Consider the following 25,662-nt stretch of genomic DNA (forward strand, 5'->3'; position numbering starts at 1 on the left):
TTTCCGAAACACGTAGCGTCATTTTTTGGGATCTATGGCTCAGTGGTGGCTTATTTTTTGTGTCTCGAGCTGACATTTCTAATGGTAACATTTGTACGCAGATGCTACGTTTTGATCGCCTGTTATTGCATTTTGCGTAAAACTTGCGGCGACCAAAAAACGTAATTTTGGCGTTTGGTAAACGGCATAGTGGCAAAAAAATTCCAATCAGATTAATTGATTTTATATTTTGATAGCTCGGGCATTTCTGAACGCGGCGATACCAAATATGTGTATATTTATTTATTTTTTAACCCTTTAATTTTCAATGGGGGGAAAGGGGGGTGATTTGAACTTTTAGGGTTTTTTTTAAAACTTTTTTTTTACTTTTTTTTTCATTTTACTAGTCCCCCTAGGGGGCTAGAGCGATCAGCAATCCGATCGCTATTATCTGCTGATCACAGCTATACAGCTGTAAACAGCAGATACAGTCACTTTCTTTTTCCCTCTGCTCCGTGCCGAGGGAAAACGAAAGTGAAACATCATAGCTGCAGGCGTCATCACATGACCCTGTGCTACGATGGCAACCACCAATAGTCACGTGATCACACGTGACTTCCAGTGGGGGCGACGGTAAGTAAAAAACATGGCCGCGCGCATTTAGATCTTGCTGCCAGACTTTGGCAGCAAGATTTAAGGGGTTAATGGCTGCGGGTGGAAGCGATTCCACCCGCGGCTAGCAGGCACACGTCAGTTGTTGAAAACAGCCGATATGTGTGCTGACCGCCGCCGCCTGCCTGCGGCAGGGGGCGGGGCTTAACGGGACATGCTCCATGACTGATATATCCGTCCATGGTTGTGAAGGGGTTAAAGTCCTTTGATTAGATCCAGTCCATATGTCGCGGGCGAAGGAGGGGACGCTGCGCTCACCCACTGCTCGGGTCCGGCTGCTGCTGCTACTGCTGCTTGGTGGTGGCTCGAGCGGTGGGCCGGATCCCGGGGACTCGAGCGGCGTTCCTCGCCCGTGAGTGAAAAGGGGTTTGGTTTTGGGGATTTATTGTCCGTGACGCCACCCACGTTTGTGGTGAGGTTGTGACACCACCGCTGCTCTGGACGGGGATCCCGGGAGCGATGACTGGGAGCAGCTTGGATGTTGGGTCTCCCCTCCGTGGGTAGGGGTTGGTTGTCCCGGGGCCCGGTGAGGTGGGTAAGGATGGATGGCAGGCGGATTACGGGGCCTGGTGAGGTGCAGGGTCGCGGGGGCAGTGCTCTGCCGCACGGCACGGTGGTACTCACTCAGCCAGTAACGAATACACAGTCTCCGGTAAAACAAACGGCTGGATGGACGGGTCCCACAGACGGCTGCGGTGTTTCTCCTCCCGGCAGGTTGATGGTGACTGCCTTTCCCTGCACCTGTGTAGTGTGTACGGTTCCAATGGGTTCCCACTGGTAACCCGCTCCCCAGCTTGAATGGGTGCTGAAGGAGCCCCTTTTGCCCGCAGGCTCTGGCCCTGGGAACTTTAGCCTTGGCGGTGACTGTTTCCCTTCACGGTTTGAGCTGTCGCCTTCTATCAGGACTTGGCTGCTGGGAAACCCCGGAGGTTCCCTTCGCTAACGGATTTGACAAATTAGACGGCGACTCCTAGCCTTGTCGGGGTCCGTAATCCCTGCCGGTTGGTGCTGGCTTCTCTTTGCTCGCCGGTCCGGTACCGCCGGGCCACCGCCCGTCCACGGTCCTTTCGGTTCGCTCCAATCGGCCTCTCCTGTACCTTGCTGTACCGTCTGGGCCACACACCCGGACCGCTTTCTGTCTGCTCCTCTACCACTTCACTCCTCACTTCTCAAACTTCAAACTCTATCTCTCCAACTGATCTGCCACCCTTTTCCCGCCTCCAGGACTGTGAACTCCTCGGTGGGCGGGACCAACCGCCTGGCCCACCCCCTGGTGTGGACATCAGCCCCTGGAGGAAGGCAACAAGGATTTTATGTTTGGCTTTGGTGTGCCTAACCGGGGTGTGGGGTGTGTTGGTGTTGTTCTGTGACGACCTGGCTTGTCCAGGGCGCCACACATATATATCATCTCTAGGTGTTTAGATTCCTGCAGCTCAGGGCTGTCCTACATCACATTTAGAAAGTATTTATAAATACTTAAAGGGAACCTGTCAGGTCCAATATGCACCCAGAAACACGAGCAGTTCTGGGTGTATATTGCTAATCCCTGTCTAACTGTCCCTGTCTACACTAGCATAGATAAAGGGATCTATAGAAAAAGTATTCCTAAAGATCTTTTACCGTATGCTAATGAGTGCAGGGACTAGTCCCCTGTGTGTTAGTTCCCTGACCAGTCGTCCCTCATTAACATATTAGTACACCCCTGCTGGCGTGCTAACATGCTAATGAATGTGCAGTGTCAAACGATGATCTCTCACCTCTCGGCCGCCAGGGGCGACTAACGCCCAGGGGACTAGTGCCCTCGCTCATTATCATACAGTAAAAGATCTTTAGAAATACTTTTTCTAAAGATCTTTTATCTATGCTAGTGTATATTGATCGCTTTCTTTTGACTGGAGGTTTTCTCAATTTTGTCCTCCCTGACCTCTTTCCCTATATCCATTGATCCACTGCTCTGTGTTTTTGGAGTTATGGACGAGGGGTCTTGGACTCATCACATTGAGATTTTGCTATGGCAGGCTCTTTTTATGGCTAGGACACTCATAGCGTTACATTGGATGGGCAACTCTCACCCAACTACTCGTGCTTGGATAGAGCTAGTCAATACAATGATTCCATTTGAATGGATTTTATACCAAAATAGAGGATGTCCTGAAAAGTTTGCTAAGATCTGGAAGATGTGGAACTCCTCCACCCTGACAACATCCACCTAATCATGTTGCTTCTTTTCCTTCTCTGCCTATGAGATGTATTCTGTTAATAATGAACTCGGGTCTGTTTCAAATGCTTTAAGGTTGGTGCCCAATGGCAGAAGAGGTTACCCTGTTATTCTAGTTCTTTTAGTTGTTTTATCTTCTTCAGGTACTTCAGATCCACAGCTTATTTATGCTGGATAGAAGCACTATTAATTTGCAATGGTTCGATATCAGGCTGCATTATGCTATTCATCTTGTGATTCCTTCTTATTGTATTCTTGTATGTGTATGCTTTCTATTTCTTCAACTTATACCTGTATATTTTGGTTGTTTAATAAATAAGTTTAAAAAAATGACTATTTGTGTTGAAGGCCTCCACAAGTATACAACTCTTTTCATCTCCGATTGGATACTGAGGTAGAAGCACAGAATAATTAATCAGTATTTATTGGAGCACATATTTGGCCCTAGTTAGATGCAGAATTAGCAATTTGTAACTGGACTGCAGATTTTGCACTATTTAGATGCAGAAATAGCAATTTGGAGGCGGACTATAAATTCTGCACTATTTAGAGGCAGAAATAGGAAGTTTTAGCTGGACTACAGATTTTGCACTATTTAAATGCAGATATAGCACTTTTGAGCTGGAGCACAGATTTGGTCCTATTTAACCCCTTCACGACCATGGACGGAAAGATCCGTCCTTGTGCCCTGGGCCTTAACGACCAAGGACGGATCTTTCCGTCATGGCGGAATCGCGGCACCGGAGCCTCCGGTGACTGCAATATGTTAACAAAAACCGCAGATTCGGGGAGGAGGGGACCTGTTCCTGACCTTAGGAGGGGTGGTGCCTCCTCCCCGGACCTACGGAGGCTGTGATTGGCTGACGAACGCCGCTCAACCAATCACAGCCACTGTAATGTTACAGCCATTTAAAATGACTGAAACATTGAAATCCAGCCCTGGCCAGTGCAGCTGTAGCACTGGCCATTGGCTGGAGCTGGGTGACCTCACTGGATCACCCTCCCCCAACTCCAATGCTCTGATTAGAGAGATCGGCCTTGTGACCGATTTCTCCAATCACAGTGGACCTGTTGCCGGTGACCGCCCCCGTCATCGTCCATGCAGCACGCCAGCACAGTGAGTGTGTACACAGTGCAATGGCAGGGCGACAAGCGCCGGTCCCATGCTGTTATGAGACCGGAGCATGGGACCCGGAAGTTGCCGCGCTGCCATTGCACTGTACGAAAAGCGTCCCGATCCGCCGCCGCCGCTACTGCCCTCCGCGATCTGCCACCTGTCTCCCCGATCTCCTGCCCGCACCCTCACCCCCACCCCCACACCTCCCGATCCGCTGCCGCCCCTCCATCTGCCACAGTGCCACCGCTCCCCCCAATCTGCTGCCTGGCCCCTCACCTCCGTGCAGCAGATCGGAGGGAGCGGTGGCACTATGACAGATGGAGGAGGACTGGGATCGTGCCCCCTGTCCTCCTCCATCTGTCATAGTGCCACCGCTCCCTCCGATCTGCTGCCCGGCCCCTGCCCCTCATGATCGGTGCTCGCCCCCTCCCCTCCGTGATGTGCTGCTCGCCCCCTCTCCTCCCCTCCGTGATGTGCTGCTCGCCCCCTCTCCTCCCCTCCGTGATGTGCTGCTCGCCCCCTCTCCTCCCCTCCATGATGTGCTGCTCGCCCCCTCCCCTCCCCTCCGTGATGTGCTGCTCGCCCCCTCCCCTCCCCTCCGTGATGTGCTGCTCGCCCCCTCCCCTCCGTGATGTGCTGCTCGCCCCCTCCCCTCCCCTCCGTGATGTGCTGCTCGCCCCCTCCCCTCCCCTCCCCTCCGTGATGTGCTGCTCGCCTCCTCCCCTCCCCTCCGTGATGTGCTGCTCGCCCCCTCCCCTCCCCTCCGTGATGTGCTGCTCGCCCCCTCCCCTCCCCTCCGTGATGTGCTGTTCGCCCCCTCCCCTCACCTCCCCTCCGTGATGTGCTGTTCGCCCCCTCCCCTCACCTCCCCTCCGTGATGTGCTGCTCGCCCCCTCCCCTCACCTCCCCTCCGTGATGTGCTGCTCGCCCCCTCACCTCCCCTCCGTGATGTGCTGCTCGCCCCCTCCCCTCCCCTCCGTGATGTGCGCTCCCTCCCCTGTCACCGCCGTGATGTGCGCTCCCTCCCCTGTCACCGCCGTGATGTGCGCTCCCTCCCCTGTCACCGCCGTGATGTGCGCTCCCTCCCCTGTCACCGCCGTGATGTGCGCTCCCTCCCCTGTCACCGCCGTGATGTGCGCTCCCTCCCCTGTCACCGCCGTGATGTGCGCTCCCTCCCCTGTCACCGCCGTGATGTGCGCTCCCTCCCCTGTCACCGCCGTGATGTGCGCTCCCTCCCCTGTCACCCCCATGATCTGCTGTCCACTCTCCCTCCACCTCTCACCCCCGTGATCGGCGCTCTGCTCACCTGTCTCCCCCGTGATCTGCGCTCTCTCACCTCTCACCCCCGTGATCTGTGCTCCCTCACCTGTCACCCCCGTGATCTGCTGTCCGCTCTCCCTCACCTCTCACCCCCGTGATCTGTGCTCTGCTCACCTGTCTCCTCCGTGATCTGTGCTCTGCTCACCTGTCTCCTCCGTGATCTGCGCTGCGCTCCCTCCTCCACCTCTCACCCTCCCCCACCTCTCACCCTCCCCGATCTGCTGCCTCCTTCATCTCCTGTGATCCAGCTGCCTAGATCCATCCTGTAGGGTAACTATCCCCAATCTCACCTCCCACTCCCCTTCCCACCCGCCCCCTTCCCCCATCCTCTGCCGCTCCTGCATCCACTGCGCCCTCTCCCATCCGCCCCCACCCTATCCCAGCCGCCGTCTCACAATCACAGATGCTCCCTTTATATGCCGCTGCCCCCCATCTGCTGCCGCCCCATCTGCCGCCCCCCCCATCTTCCGCTGTTTTTTTTTTTCCATGCCATGGGGGTCTAGTTTCCAAAATGGGGTCACATGTGGGGGAGCTCCACTGTTTCGGCACCTCAGGGGGTCTCCAAACAGCATGGAATACGCTAATTGTCCCAGACAATTTTGCGTTTGAAACGTCAAATGACACTCCTTGCCTTCCGAGCCCTGCTGTGCGCCCAAACATTTGAGTTCCACCACATATGAGGTATCTGCGTACTCAGGAGAAATTGCACAATACATTTTATGGTGCAATTTTTCCTGATACCCTTGTGAAAAAAAAGCTACCTGGTTGAAGTAACAATTTTGTGGTAAAGTTTTTTTTTATTTTCACGGCTCAACTCTATTAACTTTTGTGAAGCCCCCAGAGGCTCAAAGTGCTCAATAAACATCTAGATAAATTCCATGAGGGGTCTAGTTTCCAAAATGGGGTCACATGTGGGGGAGCTCCACTGTTTCGGCACCTCAGGGGCTCTCCAAACGCAACATGGTGAGGCTAACGATTCCAGCTAATTTTCTGTTCAAAAAAGTCAAATGGCGCTCCTTCCCTTCCAAGTCCTGCCGTGCGCCCAAACAGTGGTTTTTCGCCACATATGAGGTATCTGCGTGTTCAGTAGAAATTGCCCAACAAATTTTGGGGGTTCATTTAATCCTGCTACCCTTGTGCATATGGAATATTTGAGGCTAAATTAACATTTTTGTTGCAAAAAGTAAAATGTTCATTTTTTCCTTCCACATTGCTTTAGTTACTGTGAAGCACCTGAAGAGTTAATAACCTTCATGAATGTGGTTTTGAGTAGCCTGAGGGGTGCCGTTTTTGGAATGGTGTCACTTTTGGGTGTTCTGTGTCATGTAGACCTCTCAAAATCGCTTCAAATGTGATGTGGTCCCTAAAAAAAGTGGCTTTGTAAATTTTGTTGTAAAAATGAGAAATTGCTCATAAACTTTGAACCCCTATAACTTCCTTAAATTTTTTTTTTTTTTCCCAAAATTGTTCTGATGTAAAATAGACATGTGGGAAATGTTATTTATTAATTATTTTGTGTCATATGTCTCGTTGGTTTTAGAGCATAAAAATTCAAAGTTTGAAAATTACAAAATTTTCAAAATTTTCGCGAAATTTCCGTTTTTTTTCACAAAGAAATGCAAAAAATATCGGCCTAAATTTACCACTAACATGAAGCCCAATATGTCACGAAAAAACAATCTCAGAATCACTGGGATCCGCTGAAGCGTTCCAGAGTTATAACCTCATAAAGTGACACTGGTCAGAATTGCAAAAAATGGCCTGGTCTTTAGGGTCAAAATAGGCTTGGGGCTGAAGGTGTTAAAAGCAGAAATAGCATTTTGGAGCTGGAGCAAAGAATTGGCCCTATATAAGAACAGAAATATCAATTTCGAGCTAGAGCACAGATTTGGCCCTATTTAAAAGCAGAAATAGTACTTTGGAGCTGGAACAAAAATTTGGCCCTATTTAAATGCAGAATAACACCGCATGTCCACATATTCACCGCATGGCCCCATTTGATATGCAGAGGGACATGCGACTTAGGCATCCAATGACATAAGCCCTTGTGTCTTAACCTTGTAGATGTTTTCTGCACCCTGATTGCCATACATAAAGTTAAGAAAAAATAAATAAAATCCGTCATTCCTCTGACCTCTCCTCACCCTTTCTCCTCATCAACCACATCCCCCTGCTCATTATACAGCACCTCTACAGTAGTCAAAATGATAGTAAAGTATTAGAAAAGCTGTAAACCGTTACAAAACAAAACTGAGCATTGATGACTTTTGGGACAAATGTTTGGATTTCCAAGCCTAATCCGAACTGGCCAAGGATCGTATGATTTTGAAATTTTCAAACCTTTACTTGCTCACCTTTTACCCACTACTAATACCAGGGCTTGAAGCCAGCTGTCAAGTAACGGCTGACATCAACCCTATATATTACCTCATTTGCCAATGCATCAGGGCAACGGGAAGAGCACCAGGATTGGCACAACTAATGGATGCAACACTTCTGGGGTGGCTGCGGCTTGCTATTTTTAGGCTGGGAGGGCCCAATAAAAATGCCTCCCGCAGCCTGAAAATATGAGACCCCAGCTGTCAGCTTCACCTTGGCCGTTGATGCAATTTGTGGGAGACCCTAAGTTCTTTTTTTTTTTTTAATAATTCATTTAATTTTATAAATAAATTTAAAGAAGTTGTCCAGTTACCAAAACTGATTTTTTTTTTCTGATTAAATCTTGCTAATATGTGCCCCTCATCACATCTATTATGTTTTTTCAGCAAAATTACCTTTTATTGTGCACCAGCAGCACATGATCATTGCTGGCTTCAGCTCTGATGGGGTTAATCTCTCCTCTGACTTCCTGTGTTCAGTTCCTACAAGTCCCAGAATTCTTTGTGGCTCTAGGGCGGTGTCTAGCTTATCTAACACACCCATTGTGTCTAATACACCCACTCTGCTCTCCACCCAAAGCCTCCTCCCTGCCTCTTCCCAGTGGATGCACTGAGAGAAATCACAGAGACAGCAGCAGCTCTGCACAGCCAGGGGAAGAAAGTGTGTGTGCGCGTATATACAGTGTATGTGTGCGCGTATATACAGTGTGTGTGTGTGTGTGTATATATATAGTGTGTGTATATACAGTGTGTGTGTGTGTATATACAGTGTGTGTATATACAGTGTGTGTGTATATACAGTGTGTGTGTATATACAGTGTGTGTGTGTGTATACAGTGTGTGTGTGTGTGTGTATATACAGTGTGTGAGTGTGTGTTTGTGTGTGTATATACAGTGTGTGAGTGAGTGTGTGTGTGTGTGTGTGTGTGTGTGTGTGTGTGTGTGTGTGTGTGTGTGTGTGTGTGTGTGTGTGTGTGTATATACAGTGCCTACAAGTAGTATTCAACCCCCTGCAGATTTAGCAGGTTTGATAAGATGCAAATAAGTTAGAGCCTGCAAACTTCAAACAAGAGCAGGATTTATTAACAGATGCATACATCTTACAAACCAACAAGTTATGTTGCTCAGTTAAATTTTAATAAATTTTCAACATAAAAGTGTGTGTCAATTATTATTCAACCCCTAGGTTTAATATTTTGTGGAATAACCCTTTTTTGCAATTACAGCTAATAATCGTCTTTTATAAGACCTGATCAGGCCTGCACAGGTCTCTGGAGTTATCTTGGCCCACTCCTCCATGCAGATCTTCTCCAAGTTATCTAGGTTCTTTGGGTGTCTCATGTGAACTTTAATCTTGAGCTCCTTCCACAAGTTTTCAATTGGGTTAAGGTCAGGAGACTGACTAGGCCACTGCAACAGCTTGATTTTTTCCCTCTTGAACCAGGCCTTGGTTTTCTTGGCTGTGTGCTTTGGGTCATTTTCTTGTTGGAAGATGAAATGACGACCCATCGTAAGATCCTTGATGGAGGAGCGGAGGTTCTTGGCCAAAATCTCCAGGTAGGCCGTGCTATCCATCTTCCCATGGATGCGGACCAGATGGCCAGGCCCCTTGGCTGAGAAACAGCCCCACAGCATGATGCTGCCACCACCATGCTTGACTGTAGGGATGGTATTCTTGGGGTCGTATGCAGTGCCATCCAGTCTCCAAACGTCACATGTGTGGTTGGCACCAGAGATCTCGATCTTGGTCTCATCAGACCAGAGAACCTTGACCAGTCTGTCTCAGAGTCCTCCAAGTGATCATGAGCAAACTGTAGACGAGCCTTGACATGACGCTTTGAAAGTAAAGGTACCTTACGGGCTCGTCTGGAACGGAGACCATAGCGGTGGAGTACGTTACTTATGGTATTGACTGAAACCAATGTCCCCACTGCCATGAGATCTTCCCGGAGCTCCTTCCTTGTTGTCCTTGGGTTAGCCTTGACTCTTCGGACAAGCCTGGCCTCGGCACGGGTGGAAACTTTCAAAGGCTGTCCAGGCCGTGGAAGGCTAACAGTAGTTCCATAAGCCTTCCACTTCCGGATGATGCTCCCAACAGTGGAGACAGGTAGGCCCAACTCCTTGGAAAGGGTTTTGTACCCCTTGCCAGCCTTGTGACCCTCCACGATCTTGTCTCTGATGGCCTTGGAATGCTCCTTTGTCTTTCCCATGTTGACCAAGTATGAGTGCTGTTCACAAGTTTGGGGAGGATCTTAATTAGTCAGAAAAGGCTGAAAAAAGAGAGAATTAATCCAAACATGTGAAGCTCATTGTTCTTTGTGCCTGAAATACTTCTCAATACTTTAGGGGAACCAAACAGAATTCTTGTGGTTTGAGGGGTTGAATAATAAATGACCCTCTGAATAAACCTTTCACAATTTTAAAAAAAAATAAAAAAAGAAATAACATTCTTTTTTGCTGCAGTGCATTTCACACTTCCAGGCTGATCTACAGTCCAAATGTCACAATGCCAAGTTAATTCCAAATGTGTAAACCTGCTATATCTGCAGGGGTTGAATACTACTTGTAGGCACTGTACAGTGTGTGTGTGTGTGTGTGTGTGTGTGTGTATGTGTATATACAGTGTGTGTGTATATACAGTGTGTGTGTGTATATACAGTGTGTGAGTGTGTGTGTGTATACACAGTGTGTGTGTGTGTATATACAGTGTGTGTGTGTGTGTGTATATATACAGTGTGTGTGTATATACAGTGTGTGTGTATACAGTGTGTGTGTGTGTGTATATACAGTGTGTGTGTGTGTATATACAGTGTGTGTGTGTGAGTGTGTGTGTGAGAGTGTATGTACAGAAATTATGATTATTAGCCGGCGCAACATGTGAAAAAAATAATTGGGGAAAAAAAAGTGAAGGGGTGATGAGATTGCTTTTTTCCCTCTTGCCTAGTCTGTGTGCCGTCCGTATCATCCGCAAACCGCATATGACCGGATCCTGTGGATTAAATGTGCAGCGCATGCAACCGTTATTTTACCGGATCCTTCTGCAGCTGGACACAGAATTTATCGGCCGGCGATGGAGTCAGCTGACTCCTGATCTCACAGCCCGCACACGCTGCAATGGCTGCAGGTGGGCTCATTCACATGACCGTTCCGTTTGTCCTGGTCAGTTCCTGTTTTTTTGCGGCCCCACAGACAGGACCATCTTTTCAATGTCTTTTGTGTAGGATCAGATGGCACTTCCATGTGCATCCGATCCTACAAAAAAAAAAAACACATCGGATGCCGTATGTCCGCTCCGTTATTATGGAACATGTCCTATTCTGTTCCGTAATAACGAACCGTGACTCAATACAAGTCAATGGGTTCGCAAAATTCTCGGAAGCAACACGGAAGCACTTCCGTGTGACTTCCGTTGGGTGCCCGTGCAGTCAGTGTCCTGCTCCTGCCCCAGCCCCACGGCTGCCCGCTCAGCAGTGTCAGCAGCAGCCCGCACTGCAGTATCAGCAGCCGCGGGGATGACCAGCGCTACCGTCAAGAGGTTAGTAAGTTCATTACCTACGGTGATGAAGTCCTGCCCACCTGACGTCAGCGGTCGTCACTGCCTTCTATGCCCGCCACTGTCTCGCTGTTGACCCGAGACTGTGAATAGTGGTGACGTCACGGGCCGCTCACGATACTTGGTTTGTGAAGGCGGCGGTCATTGAACTCTGTGACAGCGCTGCTGTCAGTTCAGTGATCATCGCAGGTAATATACCTCGCTAACCTCCTGATAGCAGCACTCGTCATGCCCTGCAGTGACCTGGGCTGACCTATTGATGTTAGCTCAGGTCACTGCACGGCTCTCCCAGCCAATGGGGAACATTCTGTTCTTCATTGACTGGGACATTGACTATGGTATGGATCATCGTGGGACCCCCTTGTATTACACCATACCTGGATTTGTTTTTCTTTCTAATAAATTGGTGAAAGAGGGAATGTGTTGGGGAGTGTTTTTTCAAATAAAAATGTGTTTGTTGTCTTTTTTTTTTATTACTGCCTGGGTTGGTGATGTCGGATATCTGATACACGCCTGACTTCACTAACTCCAGGGCTTGATGCCAGGTGACATTACACATCTGGTATTAACCCCATATATTACCCCGTTTGCCACCGCACCAGGGCAACGGGATGAGATGGCGCGAAGCACCAGGACTGGCACATCTAATGGATGCGCTACTTCTGGGGCGGCTGCAGCCTTCTATTTTTAGGCTGGGGAGTGTCCAATAACTGTGAACCTCCCTAGTCTGAGAATACCAGACCACAGCTGTCCGCTTTACCTTGGCTGGTGATCCAATTTTGGGGGACCCCGTGTTTTTTGTTTTAAATTATTTATTTAATTTAAAATAATAGCGTGGGGTGCCCTCTGTTTTGGATTACCAGCCAAGGTGAAGCTGCCAGCTGTGGTTTGCAGGCTGCAGCCGTTTGCTTTACCCTAGCTGGCTACAAAAGATAGGGGGACCGCACGTCATTTTTTTTTATTTATTATTTTTTGGCTAAATACAAGGCTAAGCACCTTAGTGCCACATGAAAGTCACAAAAGGGTGCCAGCTTAGAATATGCAGGGGGTGGGACATTATATATGTATTTCTTATCTATCTATCTATCCAGCCCTCTATTCATTCATTCATCCCTCTATCCCTCTGTCTCTATATCTATCCATCTCTATATCTACTCATCTATTTATCTTTCTTGCTGCTTCCGTTTTTTGCGGTCCGCAAAAAAACGGAAGGCACGCAGATGTCACTAGGATGCATCCATGACAAAAAGGACCGTTTTTTGTGGCCCGCAAAAACGGAACGGTCATGTGAATGTAGCCTTAACAGCAGTCGCTGCCTGCTGCCGGTCACATGTGACAGTGTGCGGGCTGTGTGTGCGGGCTGTGTGTACAGGAGTTCAGCTGAGTTCAGATCAGCTGACTCAAGTGTCGGCCGATCAGGCTGGGGCCACACAGGGATTACTGCGATCCCCTCGCATTACACTCGGCTCACGCTCAGTACAGCAGAGCTGAGTGTCATGCGTGTGTCCCTGCGACTGAGGTCCGACTCTGCGAGCAGACCTCAGCAGCGGGGGCGGACCGGCACTCGAGGGGTGGGCCAGCACTGAGGAGGGGTGGGAGGGATTTCTCTCCCTCTTTCCTCCGTAGTCCACCGATGTACCGCAAGTGCAGTGCGATTTTTCTCTCACCACATACACTTGAATGGGTAAAAGAGAGAGTCTTGCATTACAGTTGTAGCATGCTGCGATTGTTCTCTCGGTCCAATTAGGGCGGAGAAAATAATCGCTCATGTGTGCTGACACACAGGCTAATATTGGTCCGAGTGGAATGCGATGTTTTATCGCACTCCACTCGCACTGTGTTTCTCGCCGTGTGGCTTAGACCTTACTTGTTCTGTGTCCCCCTGCATCTATCGCAGCGTGTGCAGGCTGGAGTTCAGCTGAGTTCAGATCAGCTGACTCCACTGCTGGAGTGAACTCCGCTGACCTCACAGCCCGTACACGCTGCAATGGATGCAGGGGGACACAGAACAAGTAATTGGCAGACACTGCAGTCATCTGATTACTTGGGATGAATTGTGCAGTAAAATGCTCTGGTGCTCGATGGGCAAAGCCCATGTCGATTTTTTTTTTTTTTTTTAAAAAAATTCATTAAAAATAAAAAAAAAAAAAAAAAAAAAAAAAAAAAAAAAAATCACATTGTTTGTGGGCTCCCGCTGCATTTTCTATTGTTAAGGGTAACCCAAGCAGCTACTGGCTTCTAACCACCGCTGCTTGGTGTTACTTGCACTGGCAATAGAAATCCAGGGAAGCATTTTTTTTTTTATAAAGGTTTTTGCCTGAAAACTTTTTTTAAAAAATGAAGTGGGCTTCGCCATATTTTTGTATGCTAGCCAGGTACAGCAGACAGCTACGGGCTGCCCCCAACCCCCAGATGCCTGTTTGTACTCGGCTGGGAACCAAAAATATAGAGAAGCCCTTTTTTTTTATTTGATGAAATAATTAATGACATGGGCTTCGCCGAATTTTTGAGTCCAGCCAGGTACAACTAGGCAGCTGGGGATTGGAATCCGCAGTGAAGGGTGCCCAAACTTTCTGGGCCCCCCGCTGCGAATTGCAGTCCACAGCCGCCCCAGAAAATGGCGCTTTCATAGAAGCGCCATCTTATGGCGCTGTATCCAACTCTTCCAGTGGCCCTGGTGGCAGGTGGCACGCTGGGTAATAAGGGGTTAATACCAGCTATGTTTTACCAGCTGGTATAAAGCCCGAGATTCTTAATGTCAGGCCAAGTTTGACATGGCCATTAAGAATCTCCAATAAAGGGTTTAAAAAAAAAAGACCACACAGAGAAAAATACTTTATTAGAAATAAATACACAGACACAGTAGGGACTCCATGTTTATTACTCCCTCTAACCCCTCCACGATGGAGAGATTTCTGTACTGACCATGCCAGGAGAAAGCGAGGGAAAAGAGAGAGAGAGCGAGGGGGGGGAGGAAAAGAGAGCGAGGGGGGGGAGGAAAAGAGAGCGAGGGGGGGGAGGAAAAGAGAGCGAGGGGGGGGAGGAAAAGAGAGCGAGGGGGGAGGAAAAGAGAGCGAGGGGGGAGGAAAAGAGAGCGAGGGGGGGAGGAAAAGAGAGCGAGGGGGGGAGGAAAAGAGAGCGTGGGGGGGAAAGAGAGCGCGGGGGGGGAGGAAAAGAGCGCGGGGGGGAGGAAAAGAGCGCGGGGGGAGGAAAAGAGCGCGGGGGGAGGAAAAGAGCGCGGGGGGAGGAAAAGAGAGCGAGGGGGGAGGAAAAGAGCGAGGGGGGAGGAAAAGAGTGAGGGGGGAGGAAAAGAGCGAGGGGGGGAGGAAAAGAGCGTGAGGGGGGAGGAAAATAGAGCGAGGGGTGGAGGAAAAGAGAGCGAGGGGGGGGAGGAAAAGAGAGCGAGGGGGGAAGAGAGCGATGGGGGAGGAAAAGAGAGCGAAGGGGGGGGAAGAGAGTGAGGGGGGGAAGAAGAGAGTGAGGGGGGGGGAGAAGAGAGTGAGGGGGGGAGAAGAGAGTGGGGGGGGAGAAGAGAGTGAGGGGGGGAGAAGAGAGTGAGGGGGGGAGAAGAGAGTGAGGGGGGGAGAAGAGAGTGAGGGGGGGAGAAGAGAGTGAGGGGGGAAGAGAGCGAGGGAAACGAGGGATAAGAGGGGGGCAGAGAAGAGGGGGAAGAGGGGAGGGGGAGAAGAGTGGGGGGACAGAAGAGAGTGGGGAAAGAAGGGGGGGCAGAGGTGCTCTGTCACCAACTGTCTGCACTCTGTGACTTGTGGTGCAGGTGAGACAGAGTGCAGACAGTTGGTTCCATGCAGCAGGACAGATGGCAGAGCACAGCGGTGACATGCCTGTCAGTGTCTTGCTGCGTCCTGCAGTGCTGCTGGGAGGAGCAGATGATCACACTGCCCGACACCGGCCGCTCTCCTGACATCGCAGCAGAGCGGGCGGTGGAGAGTGTGATCAGATACTTACGTGCAGGGGGGGGATTCAGCTGAAGAACCCCCCCCCGTATTCCACACTGGCGCCCCATGCCTCACCATCTTCAGGACGCTTTGCCGGCTCCACACTGATGTCCTCCGGCTCCTCCCCTCGATGCTGTGCTGTGATGTGCGGTAGTCACCGCCCACAGTCCTGTCACTCAATCTGAGTGGTGCCAGCATCCTGTGACGTACCCGACGAGTTTGAGAGCCCGGAAATGCCGGGACGTCAGAGGATGCTGGCGGCCACAGCTCCAGGGGGTCATGTGACAGGCACTGAGCGTGCAGGATAGCGCCACTCAGTGCCAGAACTGGAAACAGAAGCCAATGGAGAAAACGCTTAGAAAGGTAAGTAGAACTCCTACAGAAAATAAAAAAAATGGGTGAACCCCCCCTTTAAACAACAGTGTGGGGTGACCGCTGTTTTGGATTACCAGCAGACTGCAGCTGTCTGCTTTACCTTAGTTGGCTTCCAAAATTACTCCATGTCATTTTTTTAAATTATTGAATTTGTGGCTAAAGACGAGGCTAAACCCCCTTTAGGACCACATGAAAAGCACTATAGGGTGCAAGCTTTGAATATGTATGGGTTTGGGACAGTGGGACATTATATATGTGTTTCACATCTATCTATCTATCTATCTATCTATTTATGCTGCCTCCATTTTGTTGCTTAAATTATTGCCAAAGGATTTAAGGTTTGTTAGGGGCTTTGCACCTGTCATAGTTTTCTATTTTTGATGTGATGTTCCTTCCTTTTTTATCTATCTATATCCTATCTATCCTATTCATCAATCTAAAATGTAAAACTTCATGTTAAAAGCAGATCACGCACGCATGTCCATGTGCTTTTCATGTGTTGTCCATGTGCTATCCGTGTGTCACGTGTTTTTCTTGTCCCCATTTACTTGTTTTGGTGCTCCATGCAAGCACTCCTAGCATGCCGCGATTTGCCCCGTATGCCAAATTTTGTAGAGTGAATACTAGCAGATGTGCTCTGCTCTATTGTTTAACATTGGTGCGAGTGCAATGCCATTTTTTTCTCGCATTGCACTTGCAGATTTTATACGCAAATGTAACTAAACTCTAAACCTTATACAAGTTATACACAGGTAAACATAGACAACAGTCATATGCATATATATACTATATAAACAGGCTTCATATAGGTGAGTGCATGTGAAGCTGCTGTAGCGATAACATTCGCTACGGCAGCTATCACAATGATATCGCTGCTGCGACGGGGGCGGGGCCTATCGCGTGCGACATCGCAGCATCGGCTTGCGATGTCGCAACGTGCAAAGCCCGCCTTAGTCTAAAGTGTATTTCCAGTGATCTGATCTGCCCATTGTAGTTCTATACTTTATATTTAAGGTTTAAGATTTCTACATATCTAATATGGAAATGGTGTGAACATGCTATTTAATCCTTCTGAAATCTCATGTGTTTCTGGAAGGTATTTACCTATGTAATGTATGATAATTATAATTTTTCCTCTTGGCTTTCTAATGGCTCAGGTGTCACTGAGCATTATTTGCATATTTCTTATGATATCATGAACATTCTCACTTTGTGATGTCATAAAGACATATTCCAATAACTCCGTGTCTGAGGCTCTAAACTCTATCAGTGTTTTCTTCTTCTGAGGATACAGTTCTGTTTCTTTGCGACCTTAGCGACTAGTGGCTACTGGAAGCGATTTTAGTGATTTCACTATTTTTTTTTTTAGAAAATGTCTGGTTCTATCCAGACCACAATGTGGCTTTTATTGCTGCTAATATCGTTATTCATTGGACCATCTCTCTGCTGCATTGAATGCGACTCCAGAGGGAAAAAGGCTATGGAACAGTTCAAAACTTTTATCAATAGCCAAATCAATGAAGGCATTGATGATTTCGTGACCATCAAGCAAATTGCCAAATCTGCTGAGCGAGAAATCATCAAATATCTTAAAGATGAAATTGTGATGCTCGGTAAGTCTCTCATTTCTATTGTATATACTATATTTTCCTAACTGTTTTAATAATTGATGGATAGATAGATAGTTATGACACCAGTAATAATTGTATTTATTTAATTCCAGATCATTATGCCATCTCAGAAATAGCATCAGAATATAAAAAATGTGTGGATTTGATTCACGAAATGGACTTTACAGGTAAATTCAACGATTCCATGAAGATTAAAATGTAGTTTCTATTACTAATGCAAAATTTATATTAATGTTTTTAGGGGCTGAGGTGGGAGCAAACACTAATAGATGAGGGGATTGTAATATCTGTCATTATTCTTTCTCCTTATATATTGTAGCCGTCCGACTTAAGGAAACTGTTGAACTTCATTTCCAAAGGCTTAAAGAGACAGTCCGGAAAATAGTGCAGGAATCTAACAACAGTAAGTGAAATATTTCTTCTTGTGGAGCCAGGCTGTGCCTGGAATAGATAGAAGCATTTTCCCATGTTACATTTATTCATTCACCTCCCAATATTGATGTATTGAAAGTAATAGAATATAATTACTTAGTATCCTGACTTTTCTGCAATGTCAGGTAGTCATTTTTATTTCTAGCTATTAAATACTGTGTTTCTCTGCCATATTGTTGTTTAATTTGTAATTCTGCATTTCTTCATTCTCTTTTTAAGGGAGGTGCCCAAATAAACAAGGTAAGTTCTTATACAATACTACAAACCTTTCACAGCCTCATGTAGAAATACGAGTAGAGACACAAACTATAGGTTTCCGCACAGACACCAGTCATACCATCACTCTTATTTCCTACCCTACATCATATTTCTGTAATGGCGGCCAGTTCTGTACATTACTGTTACTGCATGAGTCTGACAACCAAAAGCTTCACTAATTTGTTATTTCTCATTTTTTCAGGTGCTAATAGCTGTGGTAAGTACATTTTATACTTGATTTCAGCCTCTTGATTGATTTTCTTATTGTCTATTATTACAAGGTTTTAATACTCTATGTGCATTTCCCCAGGTTTAATGGTGCAAACCTATGTCCACTGTGATACCTGCCTGGATAAAAAGATCATCTGTGCCGGGGGCCTACCGGTAAATCAAGGTACTTTATTAGATTTATTTTTTAGGAAGAGAAAATATATAGGCCCTGATTATTCATAGTAATTTTACCAGAATTCTTGGTGAAATTAAGTTGAAAAGAAGCAAAATCTTTCAGCAACTTGTAGTTGTGCAAAACTTTTGCGACTTTTGGTGTTTTCCCACCAGTTCCTCCAAAATGAGTAAAGCTAGGATGGGATGAGGGCGCGTGATGCCACAGCTTGTCTAATTGATGTTTCTTAGGCCAGATATATATTACTGCAGTCATGACTGAATTAATATTTGTGGCAAGGAGCATAAAGGTGCACGACACTTGTCAGATGTTCCTAATTCATTTAGAGCGGCGCACCTCGCCCATGAGTGAAAGGGGTGGTTGGTTTGGGGGATTTAGTCCGTGACACCACCCACAGGTCGTGGTGCAGATGGGCACCACCACTGCTGGGGACGGGGATCCCGGGAGTGATGGTAGTCAGCAGCTGGGATGTTGTTTTCCCCCTCCGTGGGTAGGGGTCGGTGGTCCCGGGGCCCGGTGGTGTGACGGGGAGGCAGGGTTGGTGAGGTGCAGGGCTGCAGGGACAGCGCGGCGCGGTGCCGGATGGCACGAGTGTACTCACTCAGTAAGAAATGTACAAAGTCCTCGGTAAACCAAACGGCTGGATGGATGGGTCCCGCAGCCGGCTGCAGTGTCTCTCCCCGGACAGGTGATGGCGGCTGTCTTTCCCTGCACCTTGATGTTCCCGTTTGACTACTATGGATCCCCAACGGTAGTCCGCTCCCCGGTGTATGGGTACCGGAGGAGCCCGTTTGCCCGCAGGCGCTGGCCCTTGGGTCTCTAGCCTTAGGCGGTAGCTGTATACCCTCATGATGTGGGCGGTTGCCTTCAATCGGGACTTTTGTTGTTAGGAAACCCCTGGGGTTTCAGTCACATCCGGATCTGACTATTGTCGGGGCTCCAAACCTGGTCGGGGTCCGATGGCCCTGCCTGTGTGTGCTGGCTTCACTTCGCTCCCCGGTCGGTACCGGCGGGCCGTCGCCCGACCCCGGTCCTACGGTTCCGCGTTGCTTCACCACTCCTGCAGATGGCCACCACCATCTGCCAACCTTGCTGTCAGTGTCTGGGCCACAAACCCAGGCACCCAAGTGTTCACTCCTCACTCTTCACTGCTCAACACTCAACTGTCAATTTTCCCACCTCCAGGCCTGTGAACTCCTCGGTGGGTGGGGCCAACCGCTTGGCTCCGCCCCACCTGGTGTGGACATCAGACCCTGGAGGGAGGCAACAAGGGTTTTGTGTTTGGGTGGTGTCCCTGTCTAATGGGGGTGGGGTGTTTGTTTTATCTGTGACGACCTGGCTAGGCTAGGGCGCCACAAGAACATCGCTGGTCGTGGTGAATCGGGGACAAATGTCCTTTATGTAAATTATATTTGTAAAATATTTGTAAAGTAATCTGCCAGGAGAAAATTGTGATCGCTGACTGGTTACTTGCATATAAATAGGATTCTGTGTATGTTGGGCACACATTGTGGGTGTCACTGTTTGGGGTCTTTACCACTAGCACTATAATACAGAAAGAGATACATTTATATTCTGTAACATAATATAATTAGCGCCTGAACTGATTAGTGTTACTAATAAATATTATCTGGAGAGCTGATTAGATACAGTAGCAGGATGGAGAGAATACTCTGATATATGGCCCCCATTATCGTTCATTTCATATCTATAAATACAATATTTCAGGAGAGGTTTTCAATATTAGAATAAGGTTCTCATTCTACAGAAATGACAGGATTCCTGTGACTGGGTGATGGGGTTTATTGTATGATTTCTCCTTTCTTCACAGAGTACTTTGATAGATGCAGCTGTGTGTGCATGGACAAGAAATGTACTGGTAAGTATTATCCTATATTCCTATATATACATTACTATATAGAGATAAGTTTTATCTGAATCGCAGCCCTCAGATTTGGATGTGACTCAGCCCCTTGGCCACAATGTGATCTGTACAGCCGAGCCGCAGTCCGGGCTTTACACTTTGTGCACAATTATTAGGGAATTTGTTCTTTTGGTGATTCCTTTTATTATTGAACATCTACAGTGCCTGTTGGTCAATTCAAGAGGTTAATAAACCTGAAATCTGAATATTTAGGAAAGTAAAAGTGAGGTTTTTCTTTTTTTAGGAGAATATATGTGTACATAATTATTGGCATATATTAGAATGTAAAATTATGTAACAATGAAAAATCTAAATGTTCCCATCTTAATTGTTTATTTTCATTTGTACAATAATATATTTCTGCCATTAATAAAATATCAGTGACCAATATAGCATCCTTTCTTCAATAGCCGTCATAAGTCTTCTACCCATGGAGTCTGTCGGTTTCTTAATCTATGGACACTTTTTGGGCAGCCCCTACCTCAGCGCTCCAGACATTGTGCAGGGAGGGACTGATTTCATTCTTAGCTATTTCAGGATTGCTGCACCCCCCTCTGTAAGACTTTTATCAATGGCTGACTTTTCAGACTCAGTTGAATCTCCTTTTTGGCCCTTTTCCCTGAGGGAAACAAGCTGCTTAATAATTCTGCACACCTTGATAAAGGGTGTTGTATCCTTAGACCACAGCGTCCGTCATTACACAAATGATAGGCTTAATAGAATAAGCATTGAAGTTTATACAGCTTGGAGTTGGTAATTGTCATAAAACTGATGATATGGTCAAAATACTCACTTGTCTAATAATTGTGCACACAGTGCGGTAAAACACAAGCCGCATAGTGCTCACTATACATTACAGCTTCAGAAGACTTCCAATAGGCCAGAGATCATGGCAGATAATCTTACAATGTACATGAATTTGATTCCTAATAATGAGGATCCTGCAGGTTCCATAATAAGCAGAATATAAGGGTCTATTTAATGCTAAATTCAGATTTAATTATTTCTTTATCAGATTTGAAGACCGGACATAAGTGCTCTCCCTGCAGAGACCAGGAAATTCACATTTCGGAGACTATAGATTGTGGAGGTGAGGAGACATTATAATACGACCAGTTACTTTTAGCTATAGGACCTGATTAATTATAGTGGTAATGTCAGAAATCTGGTGTAAAATACTTTGAAGTCACAAAATGTTTGCAGCACTTCAGGATGTGCAACAATTTTTAGGGTTTTCATATTTTTATGCCAGTTTTGGTCAGTTCCTTCAAAATGGGCAGACTGAGTGAGTGTCTGGGCAGGGTGGGGTGTGGTGATGCCTAATCATCTAATTAATCATATGCTGTAGCATACTTAACACCACAATTCTTACTCCAGTCACTGACTAGAGAAAGATTTGTAGCGAAGCACACAGAGGCCCACAACACGTGAGACACACTTGATTCATTAAGAGCACGGAGAGAAATCGGGCAGAGGGAGACACAGAACCATCATACTGAGCTGTCAGGTCTTTTACCTCACATCGGAGCTTGAGTCACATCTACACAGTTCAGTATTGCAGTATAATTTCCTACATGCCCCTGCTGCTTTCTGTATGATCAATAAAAAATGGAGGGCAGGAATCCATCCCTCGTTCTCTGTGTGCTGTGTATAGGAGAGATCACAGCACCCAGTCTCCTCACACCAGCTCAGAGGGGATTGCAAACTACAAAACAGCCTGTAGAGGGGACGATCAGTGTAACATGCAGGACACAAGTCATAATGGCCAGATAGAGCGTTATTCCTCAAGTGCCACAGACAATTAAGGCTGGTTTCACACTACGTCTTTTTAACATCCGTTGAAAACGTTATTTTAGCGGAAGTACGGATCCAGTGCAAATGCGTTTTCATTTCAATGCATTTGCAATGGACTCGCGTCCACCTGCGTTCACCTGCGTTTGCGTGCGTTATAGTGCGGATCCGGTGACTTGCAGTTTTTTTAACATGTTTCAAAAACGCTACTTGTAGCGTTTTTGAGCTGCGTCAAAATACTGCAAGTCACCGGATCCGCACTATAACGCACGCGAACGCAGGTGAACGCTGGCGTGCTGATAGACAGGATCCTGCTTTTGTACTGAGCATGCCCAGAAAGTACTGAGCATGCCCAGAACCAGCCTCGCGTGATCTGTCTCTCTCTCCTCCTCCCTCCCTCACCCTCTCTCTCTCTCTCTATCTGTCTTTCCCCCTTCCTCCCTCCCTCCCTCTCCCCCACCTGAGAGCTGCGGACACTCGTAACCAAGGTAAATATCGCGTAACCACTTCTCTTAGTTACCCGATGTTTACGTTGGTTACGCGTGCAGGCAGCCCTGCTCCTAGCAGCTGCAGACACTCGTAACCAAGATAAATATCGGGTATCCAAGGCCGATGTTTACCTTGGTTACCAGCGTCTGCAGCTGTCAGAAGCCGGCTCCCAGTCTAGCTCCCCTCACTCCCGATCACATGACTCCAATGCCCGCCCCTAAACATCCAGTGCAGGATCCTGCAAAATAACATATGCGTTTGCATACGTTATTTGCTGTAAAAGCAGGATCCGTACTTCCGCTAAAAAAACGTTTTCAACGGATGTTAAAAAGACGTAGTGTGAAACCAGCCTTACTGTGAAAAATGACTTGAAAGTACAGTCACCCTGTGAATGCAGATACAGAATAGCTACACAATTACTTCTCTAAAGTTTTCTGTTATTTTTTTTTAATGTAGAAAGGAATATAGAAGTTGCAGAGGATGAAGATCTAATCCTGGATTGTAGCTTTCCATGGCATTCCCTGCTGGAGCAACCCTATAAAAACAACTTTGTTAGGGTAAGTACAAGACAATTACCTAAAGTATATGGGTAAAAGTCAGAGATTAGATTATGAAAATAACTTCTATCATTGTACATACAACCATAAATTCGGGGATTAGTTCCCCAATGATAATGACAATAATAAAAATAATCCTGATAATAAATCATTGTAACATTATGACTTGTATCTTTTCAGCTTATCTCCAGCGTGTTTCCCTTTTCTCCATTCATTGAACTCGAATCTAAAGTGATTGAGGAGCCCTATATAGAGATGAAGGGCGTCCAGAAGAAAGATGAAGGCATGTACATGTGTTCTACCATTCTGCAGTCTGACGTGCCGGTCAGTAAGATCATCTATCATGTGAAAGGTGAGGCTATATTATAGTAAAGAAGAAGTCCAGCTCATGCTAGTTTTCTCGTTTGGAGCTCGGATCCACTCATCCGGGACTAATGATAATGGAAGAAAATTCTGAGTCCATCTTTACAAACTGCGACTTCATGACTAAGGATGCTTGATATCTGAAACGCATGGAGGCAAAATAGGGGAATCTGGCGTCTGCTGTATACACCACATTTTATTCTAATGATAGAAGTCGAAGTTTGTGATGCTGGACTCAGAAGATATATTATCACTGACATTATGCTGAGTCTTAATATTTAGATACATGGGATTCAGATAACTCTGTAGATGATTATTATACGGATTAAAGATCTAGGCCCAATTCATAAAAGCTTTTACACCAAAAATGTGTAAAAAAAGGTTTGAAAAGTCACAATTTTGGTACACATCAGAGTTGCACCAAAATTGTGTGCCTTTTGGCGTATTCACGCCAGTGTCTCAAGCTTTACCAAAATGGGCAGAGCTGAGCGGGACAGGAGTGTGACGCCACAGCTTGTCTAATCCATGATGAGCTGTGACACTCCCTATGCCAGAAATCTTAATCCGGGATTGGAGTACAATTTTTGACATGCATTCAGATTTTTTTTCCTTATGGCATGTACTCTATGGATTATTTGTATAATTTGATAGATCAGACTTTTACAGATGTGGCAATACCATATGTTATTTTTTTTCTTTCAGTTTCACATTGGCAATAGGGGTTATTGAGACTTCATTGCTTGTTCTATATGCTGTGATAGTACTCTATTGAAGTGTAGAAAAAATGACGTTCACCTGTGAAGCTCAGCTGAAGGCTGGGGTGTGCAGGAGGACTGAGATGGCAGCCATTGTGGACATACCAACGCCCAAGGCTGAAATAACTGACAACCCATAGTCTGTGATTATGTCGCAGAGGGACTGAGATTTACAGTAGCATTTAAATTGTTAAGTAGCAGAGATCAGAGCTCACTATAGCTGACACTGATGCATACATCTCCTGCGTACGTTGCAGGCTCAGCTCCTGAACTTGCTACATACATGGAGACCGTTAATTAGTAGGATGTACAATCACATCCTGTATTGGGAAGGGGTTAATGTTCTATAAGTTACCATTCTTTAGATGAAATAAACTAATAAAGATTTTTGTTAACTTAGTTGTCAAAGGACCTGCAAGGACGACAGGAAGATACAAGCCTCGTCCTACTCTTCCTAATGAGCTTGACATCACTACGCCGGAGCTACCATTTATTCAGACACAATCCTTCAAAATAATATTGGTGGCCGGCGGCATCACCATCCTATTGATTGCTGGAATATGGTATGTACCCTTCATAGTATACAAGTAATAATTATAATTATGATGAGGTTTTTAGAGTTTCATGTAAATAACAGATATAAAATAACATACATACTGGTTTTTTTTTTCCAGCATTTGTATTTGTGTATACCGGTTCAAGAAAATGAAGAACAAGACTCTAGAACCAGTATAGTATGAAATATGAAGAACAATCAAGCACCATCCTATGGGTACGGTTCCACTTGCGTTCTGCACGGACGAGTGCAAACCGATAAAACATCGGATTGATCTTACTCTAGTGCAAAACCATGGGACTGTGTCCATCTGTCCCATGACCCTCAGCTGATGCTCGCAGCAGAGGGTCATTAGCTCTCGCATCGGAAGCTATGTGCAAGTGGAACCGTACCCTATTATATAGTTACATGGGTTGAAAAAAGACCTAGGTCCATCTAGTTCAACCTTCCTCCATCAATTATACATTTGGGCGGCACGGTGGCTCAGTGGTTAGCACTGCAGTCTTGCAGCACTGGGGTTCTGAGTTCAAATCCCACCAAGGACAACATCTGCAAGGAGTTTGTATGTTCTCCCCGTGTTTGCGTGGGTTTCCTCCGGGTTCTCCGGTTTCCTCCCACACTCTAAGACATACTGATAGGGACCTTGAATTGTTAGCGCTGTGGAATTAATAGCGCTGAATAAATATTATTATAGAACATTATTTTGTCAATAAATCATTTCTAACTGACAATGTTTTGTGTACTGAGGAAATCATCAACATTTTTTAAAAGCTCTTATTGTATCTGCTATTACTACCTTTTGTGATAGAGTAGTCAGATTGTGGAATGCCCAAACTGTAAAGAACCCTTTGTGATTTAGCTGCCGGAATCGGCTTTCTTCCACTCACAGTGAATGCCCCCCTGATCCTTAGTATTACTTTGGAAGGAATAAGTCA

The 25,662-nt window shown here is 46.6% G+C and overlaps 1 protein-coding gene and 1 long non-coding RNA gene across 2 annotated transcripts; both read left to right on the forward strand.

The window, feature by feature from the left end:
- The first annotated feature begins 17,850 nt into the window (after positions 1 to 17,850).
- Positions 17,851 to 21,309, forward strand: LOC142291813 (uncharacterized). The gene is made up of 5 exons (XR_012750544.1): positions 17,851 to 17,871; positions 18,092 to 18,106; positions 18,200 to 18,283; positions 20,124 to 20,171; positions 21,232 to 21,309. It is a non-coding gene; the product is annotated as an uncharacterized LOC142291813 (long non-coding RNA).
- Positions 21,310 to 21,488: 179 nt separating this feature from the next.
- LOC142296827 (izumo sperm-egg fusion protein 1-like) lies at positions 21,489 to 25,035 on the forward strand. The gene is made up of 5 exons (XM_075340898.1): positions 21,489 to 21,501; positions 22,953 to 23,053; positions 23,234 to 23,405; positions 24,572 to 24,734; positions 24,846 to 25,035. The coding sequence occupies exons 1-5, from the start codon at positions 21,489 to 21,491 to the stop codon at positions 24,904 to 24,906; spliced, it is 510 nt and encodes a 169-aa protein (XP_075197013.1). The 3' UTR covers positions 24,907 to 25,035.
- Positions 25,036 to 25,662: the final 627 nt, after the last annotated feature.

The sequence above is a fragment of the Anomaloglossus baeobatrachus genome, chromosome 1 (genome assembly GCF_048569485.1).
Source record: "Anomaloglossus baeobatrachus isolate aAnoBae1 chromosome 1, aAnoBae1.hap1, whole genome shotgun sequence".
Classification (NCBI taxonomy): Eukaryota; Metazoa; Chordata; class Amphibia; order Anura; family Aromobatidae; genus Anomaloglossus; species Anomaloglossus baeobatrachus.

Bases quoted from the DNA above. Each gene is read 5' to 3' on its own strand.
- LOC142296827 (XM_075340898.1), top strand. The intron at 23,406-24,571 runs GTGAGGCTATAT...TTGTTAACTTAG, and splicing joins GATCATCTATCATGTGAAAG to TTGTCAAAGGACCTGCAAGG. The intron at 24,735-24,845 runs GTATGTACCCTT...TTTTTTTTCCAG, and splicing joins CTATTGATTGCTGGAATATG to CATTTGTATTTGTGTATACC.